Source organism: Xyrauchen texanus, chromosome 27 (genome assembly GCF_025860055.1).
Source record: "Xyrauchen texanus isolate HMW12.3.18 chromosome 27, RBS_HiC_50CHRs, whole genome shotgun sequence".
Taxonomy (NCBI): domain Eukaryota; kingdom Metazoa; phylum Chordata; class Actinopteri; order Cypriniformes; family Catostomidae; genus Xyrauchen; species Xyrauchen texanus.
This window is the reverse complement of record NC_068302.1, coordinates 40,845,471-40,873,432: the sequence shown is the minus strand read 5'-3', so window position 1 is coordinate 40,873,432 and position 27,962 is coordinate 40,845,471. Positions and strand designations below refer to the sequence as shown.

The 27,962-nt window shown below is 38.3% G+C and overlaps 2 protein-coding genes and 1 long non-coding RNA gene across 18 annotated transcripts in view; 1 reads left to right on the top strand and 2 right to left on the bottom strand.

Moving 5' to 3' along the window:
- LOC127620740 (sorting nexin-2-like) lies at nucleotides 1-27,525 on the bottom strand. The gene is made up of 15 exons (XM_052093951.1): nucleotides 27,362-27,525; nucleotides 22,258-22,375; nucleotides 21,981-22,126; nucleotides 21,707-21,776; nucleotides 19,344-19,387; nucleotides 19,102-19,243; nucleotides 18,872-18,950; nucleotides 15,386-15,461; nucleotides 12,639-12,752; nucleotides 11,698-11,791; nucleotides 9,328-9,533; nucleotides 6,670-6,813; nucleotides 4,320-4,400; nucleotides 4,161-4,232; nucleotides 1-678 (listed from the first exon to the last, which is right to left on the bottom strand). Exons 1-15 carry the CDS (start codon nucleotides 27,467-27,469, stop codon nucleotides 628-630), a joined length of 1,545 nt encoding a protein of 514 aa, XP_051949911.1. The 5' UTR covers nucleotides 27,470-27,525; the 3' UTR covers nucleotides 1-627.
- LOC127620735 (synphilin-1-like) overlaps nucleotides 1-27,962 on the bottom strand; it is a 108,272-nt gene that overhangs the window by 54,004 nt on the left and 26,306 nt on the right. Inside the window, exon 11 of one of the 15 annotated variants that reach the window (XR_007967784.1) lies at nucleotides 17,441-17,629. The exons of the other annotated variants lie outside the window; for them this stretch is intronic. The gene's annotated coding sequence lies outside the window, so the exon portion shown is untranslated. Of the gene's footprint in view, nucleotides 1-17,440; nucleotides 17,630-27,962 lie in introns of those variants that run through there. 15 annotated transcript variants of the gene reach the window in all.
- LOC127620747 (uncharacterized) overlaps nucleotides 1-27,962 on the top strand; it is a 95,969-nt gene that overhangs the window by 45,246 nt on the left and 22,761 nt on the right. The gene's annotated exons all lie outside the window — the stretch shown is intronic.

Here is a 27,962-nt window from a genome sequence, read left to right as displayed (position 1 = left end):
TGATTCTTTATTAGCTTTCACATATTGTTGAACAGGAATGTAGAGTAAAAATACTTGTGATTAAAAAATCTGTTAGTACAATGAATCAACTGAAATCTTCAAACTTAATAAAAATTCAGGCAACAAAGCAAAATCAAAAAAATACACATATGTACTGTATATACGTCGATGCAAGTAGCAACTGGTCCAGAGCGCATGATGAGAAGCCGACCAATTAATGATTATTAATACTCTTAAATTCTGATTGCGAGTACTAATGCGGTCATTCTTTACATACAAGAAAAAACATTCTGCTTCAGAAGGCGTTCCCCTTTCGGATCATTGCCTATTACAACATTAAATCAGAGATAATGACATTTTATTTGAATTATATTTTTCCTTCATTGATAAGAAATGTCAAATGAGCATTAAACCCAAAACAGAGAGCATGACCTCTGGTGACCCTCAGCGGAAGTGTGTTATCTCAAGAGCTGAATAAATCATAACGCTGATCTTTACACACCAGAAAGGTACAAAGTATGGAAAGATTCATATTGTGTTTATTGTAGTGCTAATTAGTGTTTAATGATGTGTGTGCAGCCCATGATCATAATGTAGAATAAAGATGTCGAGGGAAGTTGTGTCCGATTACGCGATAGCTTTGGCTTCAGGTAAGAACGCCTCCCAGTATTTTATTAGCTGAAACACAGAAACAAAAGAAACACTTAATTAATGTGACAGCTCATCTGATCAGAACGATTCTTAGTCTTATTTTAGTTACTGCTCTGATCGGATTAGCATACTAACTTACTACTGCGCAATATAAACTCTATACCGCATACTATTCTTTAAAAATAGCAAATGATTAGCATTATGTGAGGATAGCATGCTATGCTACATGCTAAATTGTTGACACCTGACCTCATTATATTGCATGTGATTCAGTTTTATTGAGTGCTAAAATGTTGTAAATGTTAATCTAATCAACCACTAAGCCAAGACGGAGATGATAAAAATCACAGGAGGCAAGAATAAGTATGTGAACCCTATGGATTAGCTAGATTTTGATTTAAAATGTGATCTCATCTTATAGACAAACACAATGTGCTTAAACTAACAACACACAAACAATTATAATCTTACATGTCTTTATTGAACACACCCCATTAAACTTTCATAGTGCTGTTGAAAAAGTAAGTGAACCCCTAGGCTAATGACATCAACAAGAGCTAATTAGAGTCAGGGGTTGGTAAACCTGTCATTCAATTAATGAAATGAGATTGTAGGTGTGGCTTAGAGCTACTTTGAATTATAAAAAGCACTCAAATATTTTGAGTTTGCTATTCACAAGCATCTGCTGACGTGGACCATGACTCGCAATAAAGATCTCAGAAGACCTACAATCAAGAATTGATGCTTTGCATAAAGTTGGAAAGGATTAAAAAGTTATCTGGAAGAGTTTAGATATTCATCTGTCCACAGTGATACAAACTGTCTATAAATGGAGATGATTTAGTACTATAGGTACTCTCACTAGAAGTGGCCGTTAGATATTCATCTGTCCACAGTTAGACAAACTGTCTATAAATGGAGATGATTTAGTACTATATGTACTCTCACTAGAAGTGGCCGTTAGATATTCATCTGTCCACAGTGAGACAAACTGTCTATAAATGGAGATGATTTAGTACTATAGGTAATCTCTCTAGAAGTGGCCGTTAGATATTCATCTGTCCACAGTTAGACAAACTGTCTATAAATGGAGATGATTTAGTACTATAGGTACTCTCACTAGAAGTGGCCGTTAGATATTCATCTGTCCACAGTGAGACAAACTGTCTATAAATGGAGATGATTTAGTACTATAGGTACTCTCACTAGAAGTGGCCGTTAGATATTCATCTGTCCACAGTTAGACAAACTGTCTATAAATGGAGATGATTTAGTACTATAGGTACTCTCTCTAGAAGTGGCCGTTAGATATTCATCTGTCCACAGTGAGACAAACTGTCTATAAATGGAGATGATTTAGTACTATAGGTACTCTCACTAGAAGTGGCCGTTAGATATGCATCTGTTCACAGTTAGACAAACTGTCTATAAATGGAGATGATTTAGTACTATAGGTACTCTCACTAGAAGTGGCCGTTAGATATTCATCTGTCCACAGTTAGACAAACTGTCTATAAATGGAGATGATTTAGTACTATAGGTACTCTCACTAGAAGTGGCCGTTAGATATTCATCTGTTCACAGTTAGACAAACTGTCTATAAATGGAGATGATTTAGTACTATAGGTAATCTCACTAGAAGTGGCCGTTACATATTCATCTGTCCACAGTTAGACAAACTGTCTATAAATGGAGATGATTTAGTACTATAGGTACTCTCACTAGAAGTGGCCGTTAGATATTCATCTGTTCACAGTTAGACAAACTGTCTATAAATGGAGATGATTTAGTACTATAGGTTCTCTCACTAGAAGTGGCCGTTACATATTCATCTGTCCACAGTTAGACAAACTGTCTATAAATGGAGATGATTTAGTACTATAGGTACTCTCTCTAGAAGTGGCCGTTAGATATTCATCTGTGCACAGTGAGACAAACTGTCTATAAATGGAGATGATTTAGTCCTATATGTACTCTCACTAGAAGTGGCCGTTAGATATTCATCTGTCAAGATGACTCAAAGGGCACACCGCAGAATGCTCAATGAGGTAATAAAGATCCTTAGAGTGACAGAAAAAGACTTGATGGAATCACTGGAACTGGTTAACATCTCTGTTCATGAGTCTACTGTACAGAAAACATTAAACAGGTGTGTGTTCATGGCAGGACATCATGAAGGAAGCCGCTGCTTTCCAACAAAAACATTTCTGTGCCAAAGTTTGCCAAAGACCATCTTGACACTCCACAACACTACTGGGAAAATGTTTTGTGGACTGATGAAACTAAGGTTGAATTGTTTGAGAAGAACACGCAGCACTACGTATGGCATAAAAAGGGCATCACATACCAACATGAAAACATCATCCCAACAGTGAAGTACGGTGGAGGGAGCATCATGATTTGGGCGTGTTTATCAAGAAATCCTACAGGATAATATCAGGATGTGCACCAGCTGAAGATCAGTAGAAGTTGGGTGATGCAGCAGGACAATGACCCTAAACATCGAAGTAAATCATCTACAGAATGTCTTCAAAAAAAGAAAATCCCCTTTTTGGAGTGTCCCAGTCAGAGTCCAGACCTGAACCCAATAGAGATGCTGTGGAATGACCTCAAGAGAGGCGTTCACACCAGACATCATAAGAATATGAACTGAACCAGTTCTGTAAGGAAGAATGATCCAGAATTCCTTCTGAACGTTGTGCAGGTCTGATCCGCATCTATCGGAGAGGCTTGATTGAGGTTATCGCTGCCAAAGGAGGATCGACCAGTTATTAAATCCAAGGTTCACTTACTTTATCCACAACACTGTGAATGTTTACATTCACATTTACGCATTTGGCAGATGCTTTTATCCAAAGCGACTTACAGTGCACTTATTACAGGGACAATCCCCCCGGAGCAACCTGGAGTTAAATGTCTTACTCAAGGACACAATGGTGGTGACTGTGGGGATCAAACCAGCAACCTTCTGAGTACCAATGCATTATACAGTGCACTTATTACAGGGACAATCCCCCCGGAGCAACCTGGAGTTAAATGTCTTACTCAAGGACACAATGGTGGTGACTGTGGGGATCAAACCAGCAACCTTCTGAGTACCAATGCATTATACAGTGCACTTATTACAGGGACAATCCCCCCGGAGCAACCTGGAGTTAAGTGCCTTGCTCAAGGACACAATGGTGGTGGCTGTGGGGATCGAACCAGCAACCTCCTGATTACCAGTTATGTGCTTTAGCCCACTACGCCGCCACCACTCCATGAGCTGGGGTGTGTTCAATAAAGACATGAAAGATTATAATTGTTTGTGTGTTGTTAGTTTAAGCACATTGTGATTGTCTATACTTGATGAGATCACATTTTATGACCAATTAATACAGAAAACCAGCTCATTCCAAAGGGTTCACATACTTTTTCTTGGCTCTGTAAGTGTGCTCTGTAGTGTGTTCTACTTGTGCAGTATACAGTATGAGTAGTATGTTAGTATCACTCATGACTAAAACAGATACCTGCTGTTGTGTATGAACTAGAGAATCCAGGTATTTAACAATGACGAGTTTGAAATCCTTCACTCGGTCTTTCTGTGAAGTCAAAAAGACAGTCGGGTCAGAGAAACAAGAGTTTGATTTCAACTTTGCTTTTAAAAACTTCCTGACAGCTGAACTCACCTCAAACCTGCTCACCTCTCGACGGATGTTTTTTGATATCTGCTCGAAATCTCTTTCCCCCTGCTGTACTTTACCTTCCCACTGAACACACACACACACACACACACACACACACACACATTTACAGCCTCCTGCGTGAGTCAAACACAACGAGCTGATAAAAGTGAATGTCTCTAACAGTGTTTGTCTCCAGAAGAGTAAATAAAACACAGAACATGTACAGTATGCCAGCAGATGGTCGTGTGAGTCGATGATCATGAACTTAAACGATGTGATTTATGAAATGAGGGCTGTGAACTACAATGAATGCTGCATAAAAACAAACTGCAAATAAAACATCAGCCCATGTACATTGAAATATAAAAATGTGTTTAAGTAACTAGTCAGTCACAGTCACAATCACACTAACACTTTCTGTAAGTGTCTTTAACCCTTTAAGCTCGGATGGGCCCACAAGAAAACCAATTATTGTCGAAATATGAATAAATTCAGTCTTGAGCAACACAAAATAGGAATCGTTTGAAAGTTTAGAAGCTCGACTTTCTTACTTTGAGCGCTAAATATGCTTTTCAAGTGGGACAACAGAGCTTCTCCAGACCAGTGACAGGATCAGTGCGCGTGCATCAACCGGGCGCTCCTTAAAATGCGAGCTCTCGTGACAAACGCAGAACGGCTCACATGCGTGATTAATTCGGGCTTCCATCGATATCATTGCACATGTGACACATTTGAATTTAACATGAGAATTTGCTATTTATCAGTACCATGGAGAAGTTCAACCATCATGTGAAACATCTGGACAACGCCGGCGTTCTGAACCGCACTAACGAGGGAAAGCGAAACAGCTGCTCCAGGATCAGTTATAAGACTTTACACACTTACATTTATCCCACTTAACTGTATCGGAACTTTTCATTACAACGGTGGAAGTTGTAGCCAAGAAAACCTCGGATAGCACGGATAGTTGGAAACAAGTCACGGGTGTGTAAGTATTTTGAATTGGACTAAACTGTGACGTTATTTTTAACATCTGAAGTACCTTATATAGTTGTGGATGTCCCCATGTGTATACAGAGAGCTGTTCTAAATAATCTAAATATATTTTGGTTGCATCTGAGGGCAAAAAGAAAAAACAAATTGGTACATCATATCGGAATATCGATCACAGGGCTCTGATGAAACACGCCTAGTAACAGCTTATTATATGTCTTTGACAATTATGTTGCTGCTGCTTATATGCCGTGTTTTTACTTATATCTTCACGAAAAATAAACGGAACATAAAATGGCACATATGATTATTTAGAGTCTGTGATTATCTTTCAATCGAGTCCACACACAAGATAATCAGATGTATAGATCATTAGATAATCCACATGAAGCACAATGTTACATATGACCACCAGGAGATGGCGCCAAATACACGACACAGACTCAATGATGACTCAAATGACACAGAATGAAACTCATTCTGTGAAATCTCATGACTAAAATCATGTGTGCATGCTATGCAAACCTTTAGTCATTGTTGTGTTTGCATGTGTTATTAGTTCTTATGTACAATTATTATCTTTTATTTGTTTGGAGATGTTTTTGGACACTATGATACATTATATTTGTAATGTTGCAACTATTGATCGCTTTGTCTAATCAACACAAACATTTTGTTGACGTGATTGGGAACAAAACAAAAACAGATTTTCGGAGCCACCTTTTTTATACCCAGAGATATATAATGTCAAATTAGAAAAATAAGAAAAATAAAAAGTAAATTTTTTTGGCTCAATTTTTTGTAGTGATTTTTCAGCAATTTATTAGTCTCAGAATGTATCATAATCTATATCATAAACATTTTCTTTAAAAACACATTCAGAGCTTAAAGGGTTAAATATAGTATTTTAAGCATGTTTTTAGTGTAAGAAAAAGAAGGAATAATGGATCCATTATTAGGTTTAATTACCTCATGGAACGGACATAAATTACACCAATAAGTGGCAAATGAATTTGTAAAAGAGCAGACGTGATGAAAACAGCAAATCAAAGTGTAGGTCCTACCTCCTCAATCTCCTGTGGGGGGCGTGACGGGGAAAATGCAGAAATTAAAGAGGCTGATAATGTTTGTGCTTAAAAGAATCAATAACTTATGAATTCCTGCAGCTGTCAGCGAAAATATGAATGAACTGAAGAGACTGACAGGGAACCTGCTAATGAACTCCCATCAACCCCGAACCCGAGATATAAGATCTCAAACGTTTGTCCCCTACAGGTTTATTTCCACTGAACGGTTTTCGTGAGAAACATGCGCTCACATACACTGAGTAACACGTCTGATGTTTGTGCGTGTGGTGTACCTCCTTGATTTCGTCTTTGGCCTGTTGGAGTTTGTCGGGTTTGTTGGCGTACTGTAGTTTGGCTTCAGCTTCTCTCTTGCGCTGCAGCATCACCTGAGCGTCCTGCCATTTGGACCACGTTTTCATCCGCTGGTCAAACACGCCCTGACGGAGACATATGACGTGTGTGAGAACATGATCAGCTTTATTTTTGTCTTTGGTTTTGGGGTCAGAGACCAAAATGAACTTCAAAAAGTAGAGAGCAACACAGCGGACGCACACTTTTTTAGCAAATGGTTTCCTTTATCTGAGCAGTACAAGACTTGTGGACTTTTCCACCATTAAAACAAACAGAACATAAACAATTGGGCTTGATTCGATAAGTCTATTGACTGACCATTCAAAATTAATGGGAAAGACCAAAAAAACAGCCTTTTTTTTTATCTGTCAAATATAATCAATAAATCAGCCACAATGCAGAAAAAAACAGACAGAAATTACAGGATGAGACTCTAAAAGATCCTCAGTGCAACACACACTCACACACACACACACACACACACACACTCACACACTCACACACTCACACACACTCACACACACACACACTCACACACACACACACACTCACACACACACACACACACACACTCACACACACACACACTCACACACACTCACACACTCACACACACACACACACACTCACACACACACACACACACACACACACACTCACACACACTCACACACTCACACACTCACACACACTCTCACACACTCACACACACACACACACACACACACACTCACACACACTCACACACTCACACACTCACACACTCACACACACTCACACACTCACACACACTCACACACTCACACACACTCACACACTCACACACTCACACACTCACACACTCACACACACTCACACACTCACACACACTCACACACTCACACACTCACACACACACACACTCACACACTCACACACACACACTCACACACACTCACACACTCACACACACACACACACACTCACACACTCACACACACTCACACACACTCACACACACACACACACACTCACACACTCACACACTCTCACACACTCACACACACACACACACACACACACACACACTCACACACTCACACACACACACACACACACACACACACACACACACACACACACACACACACACACACACACACACACACACACACACACTCACACACTCACACACACACGCGAGACCTTTTTTAATTTGACAAACAAAACATCAAGCACAATGCTAAACATACACACTCAGAAATGAAGGGGTGAGACGATAACACACTCACAATGTAGAGCACTCACACACACACACACACACACACGTGCACTCACACTCACTATGTAGAGCACTCACACACACACACACACACACACACACACACGTGCACTCACAATGCAGAACACACACGTGCACTCACAATGCAGAACACACACGTGCACTCACAATGCAGAACACACACGTGCACTCACAATGCAGAACACATCCGCACACTCACGCACGCAATATTCAGAACACACACACTCACGCACTCACACACACATGCACACATGCACGCCCACACACACACACACACACTCACAATGCAGAACACATACACACACGCGCACACTCACGCACGCAGTATTCAGAACACACACGCACTCACACACACACACGCACTCACACACACACACTCACAATGCAGAACACATACGCGCACGCGCACACTCACGCACGCAGTATTCAGAACACACACGCACTCACACACACACAATGCAGAACACATACGCACACGCGCACACTCATGCACGCAGTATTCAGAACACACACGCACTCACACACACACACACACACACACACACACACACACACACGCACAATTTGGGTTTGACGATGTATTCAGATATCACAATGTTTTAAATCTAAAGATATTTTTTGCATATCACCTAGCCGATCCCAGCTAATACTGTAAATCATACAGGGGACCTTCAAACTAGGTACATTACATTTTTTTAGAATATTTATTATATCATTCGTTTTTCATAATTTGGATCAAATAAAAATGTACAAACATAATAAATATTATTTCTTCAAATTGCAGTATTGCATATATACCATATATATTGTAACATTGTTTACATGCATTATTTATACTATTTACAGTATTTACATAAGAGTGCTAAATTGGTACTGTCTCTTTAAGAAAACCGGCAGTTCAGCGATTTGTTTTGTTTGAGTGCATATTAACAAGACTGGAGTCAAGCAGCTTCTTTATTAGAATGAAATGTTTCTATTTTTGTTGTTTTTGATCAACAGCGGATTGTAAAGAACAGAAACAATATAACAAAATTAATCATTGACACATTATAACACATATATTTACTCTAAACACAGAGCTGAACTTCTCCATTATACGACTCAATCACTGCTGAGTGAAACATCAACATTTACCATTTTCAGTCACATAGTGTGAAAGTTGGTTGCATGAGTGATTTGCTCGAGTCGCGCATCGAGTAAAAGATCGATATTGGGATTTATCATCACTTTATTCTCTGTAAAGCTGCTTTGAAACTATGTGTGTTGTGAAAAGCACTAAACATGACGACTTTACAACTTCAAGCACACGTCCACTCACTTTGACTGCAGTGATGAGTCGGACGTAATCCCCCAGCAGCTCAGTAAACAGGTAGAAATCAGCGTATGTTTGTTCCTGATGGAGCTGATCGATCTTCTCCTCCACCTCGGCGAGCTGAGACAGCGCCCGCGACAGCGCCGTGTGATCCTCCGAGTTTCCCAACATCGCGGTGCTCTTCGCAAACGACGCCGTGTTCACAGACAGCTCTGCCGTTTAGAGAGAACACGACATGACGTTTGCAGCACATACATGACCTCACATGTTTATTATTAATAATTACAGATTAGTCATTCATTATAAAACTGATTCTGATTGGTCAGCGGTCCCACTGAACAACTATTAACTACAGTTTACACGTCATGAATTTGATCAAGAAATAATGCTTTAATGAAGATTGTGTTCTTCGTATTTTTGGAAATCTGAGAAAATGTTGTGTTGATTTGACAAAGCGATCAAAAGTTACAACATTACAAATATAATTGATCATAGTGTCCAAAAACATCTCCAAACAAATAAAAGATAATAATTGTACATAAGAACTAATTACACATGCAAACACAACAATGACTAAAGGTTTGCAGAGCATGCAGACATGATTTTAGTCATGAGATTTCACAGAATGAGTTTCATTCTGTGTCATTTGAGTCATCATTGAGTCTGTGTCGTGTATTTGGCGCCATCTCCTGGTGGTCATATGTAACATTGTGCTTCATGTGGATTATCTAATGATCTATACATCTGATTATCTTGTGTGTGGACTCGTTTGAAAGATAATCACCACCTCTAAATAATGATGTGTCATATTTTATGTTCCGTTAATATGTTGTGAAGTTATAAGCGAACAACACATAAATCTGCACTTTTGTAACCAGCAATTGAGTAAAGAAGAATGGCTTAAACTTAACCGGCTCTAAATTCACCCGGGGTAACGTCGGTGACATCACAATAATCTCTATTATATCCCAGCCACAACAAAACATCAACAATAGTCATAAGAATTAAACTAAATACATTTTTTAATTAAAAACTATTATTTTCCTACATTAGTTCCTTTGTTTTGACCAAACAAACATAATTTATTCAAGCGCAAGGGATTGTGGGTATTCCACACAGCCGTAATTTGGAGTACTTGATCAGCTGTACTTGAAGCCAAAGTTTATAGAATTTATGTATTTCAGTTATGATTCCCAAATGTGACATTTGAAGTAATGTTTAATTAGGACCACTTAAATGTTTTTATTAAATGACAACTTTAGCATTTAGAGAGTAACGGTAACTTAATTCAAACTAAATAGTAAAACTTTAGTATTTTTTTTAATCATTTTTAGATTGCAATTAGTATTTACAGTGTACTCATGTGGATTATCTAATAATCTTTGCAATCGGTCATTTGAAAACGGCATTTTCGTTTCAAAACGCTCCTCGTCCACACTAACGTTTTCAAGCGTTTTCTAAAAGTTGCTCGTCCGCACTGAAACGTATGAGAGCGCTTAAATCGTGTCACTGCGCATGCGGAAAATCCCCGCTGCATGTACGGACTGAAACGCGATTGTCCTCGCGTTCCGTCGTTGAGTGAACTTCCCTTCGCCTTTGAAGGAACGCAATCTGAAGATTCTACAAAGTGACATTTATTTATTAACAACGCTATCAAAGTGAGTATCAGACACAACAGCGCCGCTATAACACGGGCCGCCATCTTGATTGTTTTGGTTGGATAGATCACATGACTAAAACTGTGTCATCCTTTTCCAAAGCGTCCGTTTTCACAATCCACACTATGACGCCAAAACAGCGTTTTCAAATTTATCCAATTTGGAGTGCGTTTTCAAAAAACTCAGTGCGGACGGAAGGCCAAAACGGAGAAAAAGACGCGTTTTCAAAAAAAACGAAAATGTATTGGCGTGGACTCGTTTGAAAGATAATCACCTCCACTATGTGATATTTTATGTTCCGTTTATTTTTGTAAAATTATAAGTGAAAACATGTCATATAAGCAACACCAACATATTTATCAAAGACATATAATTAGCTGTTACTCGCTATATTTTAATATGTGAATAAAACAAATAGTCAGATTGTATTTTACTCATTAAGAGCTTTCCAACGAGATATGACACATGACACATCAATCAGATTTTTTTACTGATTATAAATATTGATGAAAATGTAACACTTCTGATTTGTCTGATAATTTAATGTACTTGTTCAGTTTTGGTCATAATATCTACATGCATTGGAAAGTCGAGCTTCTAAACATTCAAACGATTTCTATCATGTGTTGCTCAAGACTGAAGTTATTAATGTATTTATGATTATATTTGTTTCCTGCAGACGGGCCCATCTGAGCTTAAAGGGTTAAATGTATCTCACCCTTCCTGTGGCACACGAGTGATTCCACGCTGGCATGAAGTTTCCTCAGCTGAACATCCAGATTCTCAAACTGCTGCTGTTTGTCCTCAAACCACTTGATACATCAACACAATAAACAGCGTTCTCCAATCAGTGCATCATCATAAAGCTAACATACTACGATTATAATAAACGGTAATGCTACTCTTTATTAAAATGTCTAAAATGCTCCAAAATATCTGTAAGCATATACAGAGGAGACCGGGGCTAGTTGTCACAAGGGCTATATCTCGGTCACGATGAGATTTGGAGTCAAAAGTCCAATTACACAAAAGTGTTTTCTCTAGCAGAGGGGTTGAACGTTGTGTTCAAACATCAACTTCAAAGCCGTCAATCGTCTTTGATCTTATACACATCATCATATTTGTGTTTATCTGTTTGATAAACATAAACAAACTGGCATACATCCAGACAAGAGTCCACAGCATTATAAAGGCAGATTTGTTGTCACGTGTTTCAAATGTCATAAATGTTTGTTTACCAAAATAATGTTTTAAATATTGTTGTGCTTCATAAATATTTATATTTGGCTGAAAAGCCAGTAATAGTGCGTTTAATGCATGTGCGGAGACACGTTCACCCCATTAATGCTCGCATGAATGCTACACTACTGGTTTAGTAGCACGTTCCAGATTAGCGGGGCATGTTGTCAAGGGTTAGGGCGAGGGTTAGTGTGTGTATGAGTGTTCCTGGGCAATACTGGTGAAAATGAACATCCAGGTGTGTGTGTGTGACTTTCAAAACTACACTTACCCTGGGAAAAACTAGCCCCACTGTCCCCTACAAGAGTCCAAACCACAGCCGTGTCACATGACCCCTGCCCTCTCTCTCTCTCAGGATTGGAGGCAGCGAGCAGCTCATTAATTCGTCTCATTGTTCAAGTGTAAAAATCACAGCCTTACCGCATCCGATTCATTCATCTTGATTGTCATTTTGTTGACAGCGTCGGCCGCTTTGTTTACCATCCTCAATATGCCGGCTCCGCTCAGCGCCTGTGTGCTAACCGCTCGCGGCAGCTGGGATAAAATGACAAATAAGGGCAAACAAACTGGTTAACAGGCCGCAGCTCGGATCCCACAGGGAGAGTTTCCCCTCCCTGCAGCCCCGCCCCTCCACCGCGAGCACACGGGACGTTCTCCAGTCCTATACATTTCAATGCAGGCTCTAATTTAATACATCTCACACAGGGAAACTCTCAGAGGGCCGTGGGCAAAAATAGCTTTCAATTGCCCCCGGACCATTTAGCCCGTTTCAATTGCTCAAGTCTTCAATAATACATAGTTAACACGGACGCTGTGAGCTTTCAGGGGCGTTCACAGGCGCGACCATTTATTTCCTTTAGAGTGCAGACTGAGAAACTTTTATATTTGTGATTTTACCACCATTAAATAAGATTAACAACATCTTTATCATGTTTTAAAGCAGTGTTCCTCAACCATGGGTCGTGAGCTAAAGCAAGGAAACATGATGCTATATCGAAATAACGCAATGCAACTAACCGAATAATCCTGTGTGTTTAGGTTGGGGTGCGCTGGTATGAACATTTTGGGCTGATACTGTACCAACACTGACATTGTGCCACTCACATCAATTCATTTAGCAAATAAGTTAGAAATAAGAAATGCTAAATCATGTACAAGGAGGTAAAAAAGCTATTTTACTGTTCTTACAATAAATCATTTCCATTGAACATGGATTGGATCTGTTGAACAGGACAACATTTAATAAACACAAAATCAAACACGAATACAAGATTTAAAAAAATAAATAATAAACATGTTAACATGACGATTGATGTGCAGAATAAGAGATTATTTGGCACTTACAGTTTTAAACAGTTACAATATTTGACATATGACAATTATATTAATAATAATATTATATAATAATAATATTATGACAATTATATGAATAATAATAATAATACTATATAATCATCATCATATTATGACAATTATATTAATTAATAATAGCATATAATAATAATAATATTATATAATAATAATCATATGACAATTATATGAATAATAATAATATTATATAATAATAATCATATGACAATTATATGAATAATAATAATATTATATAATAATAATCATATGACAATTATATTAATAATTAATAATATTATATAACAATAATCATATTATGACAATTATATTAATAATAATATTATATAATAATAATCATATTATGACAATTATATTAATAATATTATATAACAATAATCATATTATGACAATATATTAATAATAATAATTTTATATAATAATAATCATATTATGACAATAACATTAATAATAATATTATATAACAATAATCATATGATATGATATGACAAATGTATTCATAGAATTTCATTTATTTTTGTAGGTATTTCTTCATATTACACACAGAAAAAAAATATTATAGACTTTATTCAATTCAAAAAAATAAGAGTAATAAAATTCCAATTAAAGCATCTATTTTTATATCAGTGTTTTCATGTTTATGACCAATATGCTGATGGTTTTAATATTAATATTAGTGGCTGATGCATACATGATACATGTAATTAGGCCTGTGAATCGTATATAAATTAATCAAACAGTTTTCTGTGATTAATCATGGCACATTACAACAAACATGAAAAAATATATAATCACGAACTTGATGCTTAGTCTCATCATTTATTTTAATTATTCAAATATGTGCCTGTTAATATGTTTATTTGTTTGTGGGTAGAGTTAATAAGACATACTTTTACAGGTATAAATCGTTGATACACGTATTATTATAAATCCCATAAAATCAGTGGACTTTTTTTTATATAATAGGATGAATTGGGCAAATTCAATTTATTGGCAATAGAAACTTAAGTGTGCATTCTAAATGCATTATTAGCCAGTATACATACAGATATACAATGTATCTGTCTCGCTGCTTGCGGGTGAAGTCTCCATTTTCCGTACAGTAAATAAAATTAGTTATTTATTTCCAGCCCGAAAATAAATAGACTTTTAAAAAGAGAACAGAAAACGCTTCCCATTTCTTTTGTTGCTGAGGTCAAAGGTCATGCATCCAATTCATCTCTAGAGTATTTTGGCACAAATTAATCCGTCACTCCGTAAAAGCTCGTGAAGGAAGACCGATGTCAACATGTATCGGTTGTGTGACATGAACTCATCCTATTGTTGTGTCTATGCAGTTCATAGTAATAGTGCTGGATTTTAAGGACATTTATATTTATTTTTACATAATAAACTATTTTGGTGCTGCAATGTGTCCAAACTTAAGCTGCGTTCACTCTGCCAGCTACTAAGACGCTGCATGTCGCCAGTGGTGTGTGTGGAGAGTCTAAACATAATTATTAATTATTAGGATCACGTGAGCTCTACCATCTTCTCTCGTATTGGCTGTCGCTCCCGAAAGTCACGCTTCATTTGCATAAAGTTAAAAATTTCTCAACTTTGACGCGCCACTGGACACGCCCATATCTGGTCGCCAATGGTGGCCGTCGCTCGTGTTGCCAGCTCTCATTGACAATGAATGAGACGAGGTCGTTTTGTCGCTGGCAGTGTGAACGCAGCTTTAATCTGTAATTTGGGTCCTAATACAAAAGCAGTTGAAAAGCTTTGAAGTGTTTTACAGTAAGTCATTGTGATTTTACCTCTGAACTCTCCAGAAACTGTAAAACATCCGGGTCTTTGAGCAGCGCGGGGTGTTTGACCGTCCGCATCAGATACCTGCCACACACAAACACTGTTAAAACATACAGGTCATTACCCGGATGAATGTAAAGTGTTTTTAGCATGTTTTAATGATCTCTGCGTGTCTGTTAAGAGGCTTCAGGATTCAGTTCTTTAACAGATGAAGTCTGAACGCTGATGGAAGAAACCCGTCAAAACCGCTGACCTTCACGTCAGTCAACGCGCTGATAAAAGGGCACAGAAATGCCAGGGCCTCACTTAACTTTAATTTTTATTCAATTCATCAGTTTGTGCAAAACCAGCAGTACAGCGGCGTACAGAACGCCAGACGTGTCAAACCGGAGATCGGCGCTGACGCTGTGGAGAAAACCAGCGGCGCTGACAGCAGCGCTCTCTCCTGAGCTCAACCATCATCATTTATTAATATTTGTTGTTTAACCTTTTAACCACAAAAGACCAGAACACGAGTGATCTTTACACACCCAAAACAACATTTAACCCAACAGAGAGACAGAGGAATGTTTCACCAAACGCTTTTCTTCCTTTCTACAGACATTTAGCTTAAAGAACTACAGACATTAAAGGGACAGTTCACCCCAAATTAATATTCAGTCATTGTTTACTCACCCCTGTGTTGTTGTAACTCTATATGACTTTCTGTCTTGTTCTGAACAAAACAGAGAACAGAACTTACTAAACATGTCTGAAGAGTTTGTAGTCCAAGAATTGATGCATTTCTGTGCCCAGCCTTATTATTTTTGGACCGGTGCCAGTTCACAGTGGACGGAGTTACCCACGCGATGCCGAAAATAGAAAACAAGTAATCAATAGAATGTTGTCACAATGTTGTTTGCCATCAGGTTAGGACACAATGTGACTGTATCTACCTGCTATATAACAATAATAAGGCTGGGCACAGAAATGCATCAATTCATCCACTATGAACTTTTCAGACATGTTTAGTAAGTTCTGTTCTCTGTTTTGTGTGCAGTTGTGTTGTGTTCTGTTGTCACAATCACTGTTTTTAGATAAACACAACGAGTTTTCTCTTGAACGCCCCAATGTCGTGAGGGGTCTGTGTGAACTGTTGCTCTCGTGTCCTATCATGAACACACACAGGAGATCAACAGTGAACATTTACACTAAATAACACATCAGATTTCAGTTTCTCATCAAATCTTATCGTTTCATAACAATCATGAGCTCATGAATAATTAATTAAACTTCTGAATGATACTTTTGTGTTCTTTTGAAGCTTGAAGAGGTGTCACCATAAACTGCCATTGTATGACATCACTGAGCACAACATTTATTCACCATTTCTCCCTTTGTGTTCAGAACAAGACAGAAAGTCATATAGAGTTACAACAACACAGCGGTGAGGAAACAATGACTGAATTATTATCTCAGGTTGAACTAATGCTTTAAGACTCAGGTGAGCAATTCTATTTAAAAGGAATATTTTGGGTGAAATCCAAGTCAAGCTCTGTTAATCTTAGTCAGGGTAGATGCATAGAGAGCTATAGGATGCTCCCTTGCTCCCCATTTAGTGCATGACTTAACCTCCAGTGTGCTGTCTGTCTGCACTGGTCTCAGAACAGTTATAGGAGAGCTATAGGATGCTCCCTTGCTACCTATTTAGTGCATGACTTAACCTCCAGTGTGCTGTCTGTCTGCACTGGTCTCAGAACAGTTGTAGGAGAGCTATAGGATGCTCCCTTGCTCCCTATTTAGTGCATGACTTAACCTTCAGTGTGCTGTCTGTCTGCACTGGTCTCAGAACAGTTATAGAGAGCTATAGGATGCTCCCTTGCTCCCTATTTAGTGCATGACTTAACCTCCAGTGTGCTGTCTGTCTGCACTGGTCTCAGAACAGTTGTAGGAGAGCTATAGGATGCACCCTTGCTCCCTATTTAGTGCATGACTTAACCTTCAGTGTGCTGTCTGTCTGCACTGGTCTCAGAACAGTTATAGAGAGCTATAGGATGCTCCCTTGCTCCCTATTTAGTGCATGACTTAACCTCCAGTGTGCTGTCTGTCTGCACTGGTCTCAGAACAGTTATAGGAGAGCTATAGGATGCTCCCTTGCTCCCTATTTAGTGCATGACTTAACCTTCAGTGTGCTGTCTGTCTGCACTGGTCTCAGAACAGTTATAGAGAGCTATAGGATGCTCCCTTGCTCCCTATTTAGTGCATGACTTAACCTCCAGTGAGCTGTCTGTCTGCACTGGTCTCAGAACAGTTATAGAGAGCTATAGGATGCTCCCTTGCTCCCTATTTAGTGCATGACTTAACCTCCAGTGAGCTGTCTGTCTGCACTGGTCTCAGAACAGTTATAGGAGAGCTATAGGATGCTCCCTTGCTCCCTATTTAGTGCATGACTTAACCTCCAGTGTGCTGTCTGTCTGTCTGCACTGGTCTCAGAACAGTTATAGAGAGCTATAGGATGCTCCCTTGCTCCCTATTTAGTGCATGATTTAACCTCCAGTGAGCTGTCTGTCTGCACTGGTCTCAGAACAGTTTGAAATGCAGCTTATGTTCATCATAACTCCATATAAAGCCTCTGAAATACACATTTATCAGCTTTTGCATGAACTCATTTATTCTCAGTGTGATAATGACAGTAAATATAGAAATGCATTTATTAATGTTAATGAATTGAATCGTATTGTACAGTGATAACAACATGAAACATTACAGAATTTATATTAAAATGAAGTGAAATGACCCACAGATGTGCTACAGTTGAAGGTTATTCAAAATAAAACAAATGCAACTTTTGTGTGAATATTGTCCCAAAATCCACGTATGTGGACATCACGTTTATCAGCGCGCTGACGAGCGAAAAATGAATGAATATGTTAATGCAGCATATCAAACGAAACTAGAGACTCTCGTCTTTACAACCAAATAGTTTATAATGATACAACATAAAGAGATTTCTTAACAGAGGCACTTTTGTTGACTCTGCGCCCGTAGAAGTGCTTCACGGAAATCAACGTCATGTTGTTGTGTCACATGACTCGATGCAGCAGAAGTTTAACCTTTAAATGACCGTCTAGAGTCTTGTGAACATTATTCAATCAGTTTAAATTAATTTAAATTATGCGTTGCATATAGTGAAGCCAAAATATAATGTCCACTCTTGAAAGAACATACAAATTCAATTAGGAACTAATTTACCTTCATACGCATCATTCTGCATTCAGGATGTGCATAAGTGGTTTTGTGGAGCTCTTTCTCATTTCTTAATTTAATAGTTTTGTGCAATAATATGTTATTTAGGCTATTTATATGTTGAATATCCATTAGTCAACATGTTGAAGTGCTGCGGTTAGCATCTGTATATCCCTCTGAAACACGTTTGATCAACCGACTGACTGAGTTAAACCCGAAACGTTCCTTTGACTCGAGCTGTAAACTCATTGGACTGTTCTTTTGAATACCTTTCCAAAGCAGATCTTCTTTTCTCTACAAACTCGACAGATGACAAATCATCCTTTCCAACTTTGACCTTCGTCATTCCTGGAACAGATGAAACAGACGAAACAGACATGGATATAAACACAAGACTGAGAAATCCAGAGAACAGCCGAAACATGCTCGCAGAGACGGACACGTCGAGCTGTTTGAACATTTATATCATGCACAATAACCTCATGGATGCAGACCTTACCCACAATGCTTTTCTCTGGCGCAGGGGGCACAATGTATCCCACGTGTATGTACTTTGAGGCTAATTTACTGTGTAATCCCAGAAAATCACTGAATCTCCTCTTGACTGAGAACTCGTCTCTGCTGAAGATGGAGCGGCTGCTCTGTAGAGACACACAGAACAGACGAGTGACACGTGCATTTGTGAACAGCCCATCTGCGAGTTTAATTGCGCTCGTAGGCAATTTAGAGTAGATTTCTCACCTTGGTCGTCACTTTATAGACCATGTACGCATTCATGCCGTCACCTAGAAGTAACAAACAAATACACATGAATACACATGATGATGTTCGGAGCTGGAAACAACATCATGCGAGGACCTACTAAGTAGTGGGAATTGGGCATTCCCAATTGGGAGAAAAGGGGATAAAAATAAATAAATATATATTAATAACTCCAGTCTTGAGCGACACAAAATAGGAATCGTTAGAAAGTTTAGAAGCTCGACTTTATAATGCATGTAGACATTATGACCAAAACTGAACAACTGATTCAAATTTGCAGATAAATCAGAAGTGTTACATTTTGATCATTTATAAAAACATCTGCATTGTATGTATTATTGTAATCAGTAAAAACATCAGATTGATCAAATAGTCATGTGTCATGTGTTGTTGGAAAGTTCTCAAAGAGTAAAATACAACCAGCCAAGGGTCAATGCGAAGGATTGTTTTCTACTGGTCCGGTCGGGCCCCAAGACAAAAATGATAAATAGCTGTTTCTACCATTATGGCTATAAAAATGTGTCCGAATTAGTGTTGTCAAAAATACCGGTACCAAGTCGGTACTCAAACAAAATATTACTTACAATACCAGAATTTCTGGAGGTACCGATGCAGAGGCGGGAACTTTCGAACACTCACAACAAGCAAAAGATGACGACAAGCTGCAGCGGAGTCTCAATCACTCATAGATCAACGGTCTCAACTGAATCATGTCGAAAAGAAAAGTGGAAAAAGCAGGTTTGGAAATTTTGGAAATTCGTATTAAGTTAACACTATCTCATACGTTTACGTTTTTAGAAACTGTCATCTTTTTGCACTACTGTGTACTGTCGGCGCTGCACTGTGTCTATTGTCCTGTTCATTGTCAGTAATTTGTTGTACTGTCCTGTACTTTTTGCACATGTTTGCACGTGCACTTATATATATATATATATATAGGTATTTTATATAGGTATTTTATTTCGTTGTGTTGTCTCATGTGGTCCTGTGTTGGTCCTTTGTTGTTTTTATGTAGCACCATGGTCCTGGAGGAACGTTGTCTCGTTTCGCTGTGTACTGTACTAACTGTATATGGTTGAAACGACAATAAAAACCACTTGACTTGACTTGACTTAACGGGCAAGTGACAGTTCTAGCAACTGGCCCAAATCTTTCTCACACTGGCCCCGGGCCATTGGCAGTCCTTATTGTCCAGCCCTGTCCGACTATTTGTTTCACTCACAGATTAAAATATAGCGAGTAATAGCTACATTTAAGTCTTTGACATTTATGTTGGTGTTGCTTATAAGCACATTTTCACTTATAAAATAAAAGGAACATAAAACATCACATATGATTATTTAGAGTCTGTGATTATCTTTCAATCGAGTCCACACACAAGATAATCAGATGTATAGATCATTAGATAATCCACATGAAGCACAATGTTACATATGACCACCAGGAGATGGCGCCAAATACACGACACAGACTCAATGATGACTCAAATGACACAGAATGAAACTCATTCTGTGAAATCTCATGACTAAAATCATGTGTGCATGCTATGCAAACCTTTAGTCATTGTTGTGTTTGCATGTGTAATTAGTTCTTATGTACAATTATTATCTTTTATTTGTTTGGAGATGTTTTTGGACACTATGATACATTATATTTGTAATGTTGGAACTTTTGATCGCTTTGTCGTATCAACACAAAAATGGTCTCAGATACTGTCGACATGATTGGGAACAAAACAAAAGTGGTTTTTCGGAGCCACATTATTTACACCCAGAGATATAAAATGTCAAATAAGAAAAATAAGAACAATTTATTTCATGATTTTTCAGCAGTTTCTCAGAAAGTCTCAGAATGTATAATAATGTTTCGTAAAGTTTGGAAAAGTTGTCTTTACAATGACACCAAACACTCAAGTCAAGATATAAGCCTTAAATGTTGGGAATAGCACTGTGTAGCGCAGGAGGGCGTGGCCAGGCTGGAACGACGCACACCTGGTCCCCAATCAGCCTGATGGGGCGTGCGAGGGATCAAGCTGGCCGGTGACGACAGAATATTATTCAACACATAATGTTCATGAACTGTCCAGTTTTATTTAGAGAAATGAGGAACTCTCACTGAAAGCTTTCAGAGACATTTCAACCGTAATAATGGATTTGTACATTTACGGTAATCTGCAAAGAGTGCTGCTGATGTTGACAGTAAAACAGTACTTCATAGCACATCTGATAACACTGCAACACCCAGAGAACCAACAAGCACTCGTCTCATCACAGCAATAACAAACAGACATAGAGGAGATTAAATATTCTGATTATCGACTATTAACGGCGTCTGATTCTTACCAACTTTCTCAGGGTCAGACACGGATATCTGGATGTCAAATTTATCCCTGTTTTCTTCATCATCTTCATCCTAGAGAGTACAAATCTGTCAGTGAGTCACTGGAATGGCAGGACATGTCTCAGGTATATGCATAAAACACTATTGCATATTAGTTACAATGTAATTACATTGTAATAACATCAATATTGGCTAAATGTGTAACTAGGAGTATTTAAGCAACAGTATAGTTTCAAAGACTGGTTGTTTAACAGTTTGTCAGGGAACGCTCTTCACCTCATCCGGCGATCGGTCGAACATGCCCGCGTCCACTCTCGGGTTGATCATGATGGTGGGTGAGACCGGGGTGATGGCGGGCGACGGGCCGTCTGACAGGATTGGCTGGTGCTCTGGACTGTCCAGTGACACTTCCTCAGTGGCTTCTGCACAAACGTAAAAAATAAAAACACTTTCAACTACACCAGAGTGTTTCAGATCAATACACCGACAATCTACAAACACTGAGACTGCATTTATAATCAATAATCAAATATGAGATCTTTAAATGACACACCAGCAAACAGGTCATCCTGATCGTCGTCTAATAAGATCTCCTGATGTTTGGGTCCATTAGAGCTGCTGCTGATGTCTTCTGTCGGCAGGTGAGCAGGTTCTGGAGATGTCGGACTGGCCTTTTTCAGAGCACAATAGAAAACAAACATTACTCTTTATTCTCAGACTCGTGCATAAACGTGCATTCTGAGCACAATGTACAGGAGGCACATTCAAGCAAACTAAAGCAATAAATCTGAAGTTAATAACACGCTGCCCACGCTTCACCAGATCACAGTAACTAACCAGAAAGACAATAATTGGGTCTTTTGTACGCTTACTGAGAATGTTTCCTTCTGCACAGTTAACAAGGTCATTTTACTGAACAAAGGTGAATCCCAGACAGGAAAAGGAAGTGAAGCTGTTTCCACACAATTCTGCAGCTTTGGCATTCTGTGTGACAGATTGTGGAGTAAACAGGTACATTTTAACCTCGTGCTAACCCATGTCCACATGTGTGGACGTTGTATTTTGACTTTGCTATACACAACGCATAATTTATATTAATAAAAACCAACTGAATAATGTTCACAAGAATCTAGACGGTCATTTAAGGGTTAAGCATCTGCGCATCGGGTCATGTGACACAACAACATGATGTAAGTTTCTGTGAGGTGCTTCTACGGACGCAGCGCCAACAAAAGTGCCTCTGGTAAGAAATCTCTTTATGTTGTATCATTATAAACTATTTGGTTGTAAAGACGAGAGTCTCTAGTTTCATTTGATATGCTGCATTAACATATTCATTTATTTCTCACTCGTCGGCGCGCTGATAAACATGATGTCCACATACGGGGATTTTGGGACAATATTCACACAAAAGTTGAATTTGTTTTATTTTGAATAACTTTCATCTCAAACACATCTGTGGGTCATTTCACCTCATTTTAATATATATTTTATGTTGTTATCACTGTACAATACCGTTCTATACATTAACATTAATAAATACATTCATATATATTTACTGTCATTATCAAACTGAGAATAAATGAGTTCATCTAAAAGCTGATAAATGTGTTGCCAGAGGCTTTATATGGAGTTATGATGAAAATACAAAACAACAATAACTTGGTCCCGCTTTCCAAATATGAGTACATACATTTTTAGGCAAATGATTTGCTCTAGATCTTTTTTTTTTGCTTGTTTATTATGTGCTACTAATTCCAAATCAAAAGGGAAATGGAAAATGCACATAAATAAATAAGAAAACTTGCTGGAAAATATTATTTCTCAGCCAACAGAGAAGTTAAAGGAATATTTCGCATTAAGATCAATCGAGCATGTGTGTCATAATGTTGATTACCACAAAAATGTATTTCGACTCGTTCCACCTTTCTTTAAATGTGTTCCAGTGAGACACTTCCAATGCAAGTCAATGGGGTTTAAAATAGAAAAGTGAAGCTTATAATTTTAGTTGATATTTAGAAATGTGCAACATTGTTTTCGGTCAATGTGATCATAAATGAAATGAGCGATTAAACATCATCATCTCTCTCTCTCACTTGATTTTACCATGACTGCACTTTATCTACACTGTTTACAGGGGTCACACAAGGCCCTTAATTTAGCTTTTACAAATTTAAGAACTGGAATATCTGGAAAATCTCCTTGTTTTGATGAAAAGTGCTTGAGATTAAACAGATGTTTCCTCCGTGTAATGTGTGTCCATCAAAGATGAAGCGACTCGTCTTTTAATCTCTTTTCTGTTCTTTACAGTCAGATCAATAAATAAATATTAATCTCACGCAGCATGGATGTGCCGAGAGATTCTCGTTAATGTTCGCTGAACTGGAACACTGTGAGCCGCTCGTTAAACTCTTAAAGTGACAGTAACCTATTATAGTGTTTCTTATACAAATGAATGTAAACTCAATGTTATTACTTGTAAATTATTACATTATTTCAAACAATGAGAGCTCATATTATTATATATATATATATATATATATATACACGTCACGATATAATATTAATTAATATAATGTAGAATTTTTTTTATTTTTACAAAGTTACATTTAGATTATAATAACGATGAGAAACAAATTATTTAAATATAAAACATTCACTTTCACATATTTAGTTCAGGACCGGTTCTGTTCAGTTCTGTTGTTTGCACCTGATCGGACTGAATCTCACTATTTCTTAAAAGCTTATTTGTCTGTGATGTTTTCTTATTATTTAAACTTTGAGCATTTATATTGTGTAATAAAGAACTTTATTTTGATGAGAAATTGTAATGAGCATTTTACTCAAAAAGAATTCTGAAAATAAACAATTTTCTGTAATATTTTGTCATTTAGGGTGTTATTATATAGAATTGAGATTATATCGAATCGTGAGATAATCATATAAACTAATCCCTATAATTTTCCAAAAGCATTTTTATTAATTCTTCTGTTCAAACTCGTGTATAATTTGACCTGTAAAGTTGTTTAAAACGTCGATTTTATAGTTGTTTAATTGGTTTACGGCATTACGTCATCCAAGTTGTAAAATTGTCCATATCTTCACACAGATGTGATTAATAAGTGATTTAATGACAGTAAAATCATGTTAACACACATATTGTTCATGTCTTGTGTTTATACTTGTGAAACAGTATTTTAATGTTTACAGATTAAACCCCATTGACTTGCATTGGAAGTGTCTTACTGGAACACACAACATACATGTAACATGTATACTAAATACATTTTTGTGGTAATAAATATAATGACACAAATGCTGTCGATTGAGCTTCACTCAACTTTTATTTATAAAGCACTTTCAAAACCATTTAAGTGGACCAAAGTGCTGTCCATAAATAATAAATAACTCTGAAAAACATACAAAAATAAAATGCAACAAAAACATAAATTATACAACCAATCACTCACATTTCTCAGACCTAATCAGATGCCAAAAGCCTGCTAAAATAAGTATGTTATCAACTCCCTTTTAAAAATGTCCGTGCTTGACGATGATTTTAAAGATAACGGCAATGCATTTCAAAGCACAGGAGCCGCAACAGACAAGGCGCGATCTCCGCTACGCCTCAAGCGAGACCGTGGGACAGTTAGGAACGTGTTCGGAGATGAGCGCCGATGACGTTGGGATTGGTAGGGGATGAACATGTCCTTTATGGCACTTTTCCACGACACGTTACGGTTCGACTCGCCTCGACTCGCTTTACTTTCTGAGCTTGCATTTCCACTGCAGTTTAGTGCCGCCTCATCACGGGTGGGGTTATAGGCTGATCGTCATAGTTACGCCGCCTCTACTGCCGTGACATCATCTTAAACATGACACAAACTGACCATAAACAATAACACGAGTGCTAGCTGTTAGCGACTAGCTCATTGTGCTGCATAAAGCAGTTGTTGATGGTGATTTTACACAAGTGGTTGTTTTAGAAGCTTCCAGTAGCTGCTCAACTAAATAAAGTGAAGCTTATATAGAGCAGAATATAGAGTTAGCGTAACAAAACGTCCCATCCTCCATCGTGGATCAGTCCAGCGCACTCTCCCTCCCATTGCTCGTCCATTTGGTCAAACCACTTCCTCTTTTCCTTGATGGTTCTGTCATCACTTAAGTTGAACTTTTCCCTGCACTGTTGGGAGGTCCGGTGGTATCCGTGTGCGGGCAACAGCTGAGACACTTCCTGAGAGACTTTTTCATTCCGCTCATCGCTAACGAGAGGACCGTCTGCACCTCGTTTATTGACTACGGCACAGCCGTTTCTTTTTTCACAATTCGAAAGTGGCGTGAACAAATGATACTGCTAGCGCTGTTGCTAACTTTACAACTAGCGGGTTGATGTCGCATGTTGGAAATCCAGTGACGCTGGTAGAGACGATTCTCTCTGACCAATCAGTGATCTGCAGGGTTATGACATCACATTTAGTGTCGGCTCGGCCCGCTTGGAACCTCGACCGAGGCAGTACTAAAAAAGTATCAGGTACCAGGTGCAATCCACAGTGGAAAACCCCAAAAAAGCTAGCGGAGTCGAGCTGTACCGCGCAGTGGAAAATCCCCATATATACACTCAGGAGCCCAATCATGCAACGCTTTGTAGACAAACATTAACATCTTTACAGGTTGAAGAGATATCAACACAGGTGTTATATGATCCCGCTTTCTGTTAGGATTCTTGCTGCAGCATTTTGAACATACTGAAGATGAGTAACCAGAGATTCACTAATGCCTAGATATAGAGCATTACAATAATCCAACCACACTCCAAAGGAAAATACAGTTGTAAATCATCAGCATACATGTGAAAATTAATATTGTATTGCCTAAAAATTGACCCCAGAGGCAGCATGTATAAAGAGAATAAAGTCGGACCAAGAATGAATCCTTAAGAGTGAATGTATAGAATGGAGCTTAACTTGTAAAGAACCCAGAATATTCCTTTAATGTGTCAAGACACTCGCTCGCTTTCAATGAAAAACTTCAGCAGGTCATCAAGTCATTTAAGTTAAAGTTTTACATGCAGCCTAATGAACGAATGCTTCTGTCATAAACATGTTTCACTCACAAGAGAAACTCATGACCAGAAACACAGGAAGTGTGAACAGGACAGTGAAAGGACTTCCTGTTGCCTGCCTCCGTTTTAAAAATCTGCTGACCAGGTTTAAATTAACTAAAGATCACATGACCATATCTGTCAATGAATTGAGGTGAAATACAACCAGATGTAAAAAATACACTCTAGTTGATCTTAATAATAATCATGTGCTCGCTGTCAGCAAAGATTTTAATTTTAAGTTTTTGAATTAAAACAGGATGCTAAAAAAATGACTGTAATGATGTAAATATGCAATATGCGCTCATGTGACGCAGAGTTGATCTTTAGCGGGGCGCCTTTACTGCGCATGCGCGTTCAACCCTCCGCTCGCTCGTGAAATTCACTGAAATGTCAGAATACGATGAAAAGGAGTCGATGACGTATCGCTAATATGAACGAATATATACAGAAACATTATAAGCACAGGAGGATATATATCACCACATCAGACAGTGAATCCACGCAGAAAGAATGTTTGAGTCATTCTGATGCACTTGAACACGAATGATCTCACCTGCATCTCGCTCACGGTGCTGACGAACAGATCCTCCTCATCCTCCAGCTCTGTAAAGCCCGTCTGAGCAGCATCTTGCAGTGGTGGAGATTCTCTGTCCTCCTCCATCTTCAATAATATCAGACGAAGAAACTCACAGACTGACAATCAGCGTGTGAGCGAGCGAGTCATGTGACTGATCTCATGACAGAAGTGCTTCATGCGGCTCATTCTCCGCCCTCACAGCGCAGGACGCCCATAAAAACACTGAACAAATGGGCTGTTGCTCAAAACCTAGTGAGCAGCCTAGCTAGACAGCATTTCACAATGTTTAGGCATTACAGGCGAGTACAGCATTTTTGAGCAGCATGGACATGACAATGACTTTTATTTATTTATAGATATTTTTACAGGTGCATGTAAAAAGGCTATAAATATAAATGTATCTTAGATAAAGCTAAATGTTCAGATGACAATTTACACAAGGTTTATTCCTATTTCTTCTGCTCCAGATTTACTTCAAATTCACTTCTCTGTCTGCTCGTATGACTGAAACACACCATAAGAAAGTGTTTCAGCCTGGTTCAAACCAAAGCGCGTAGTTCACATTATATATATATAT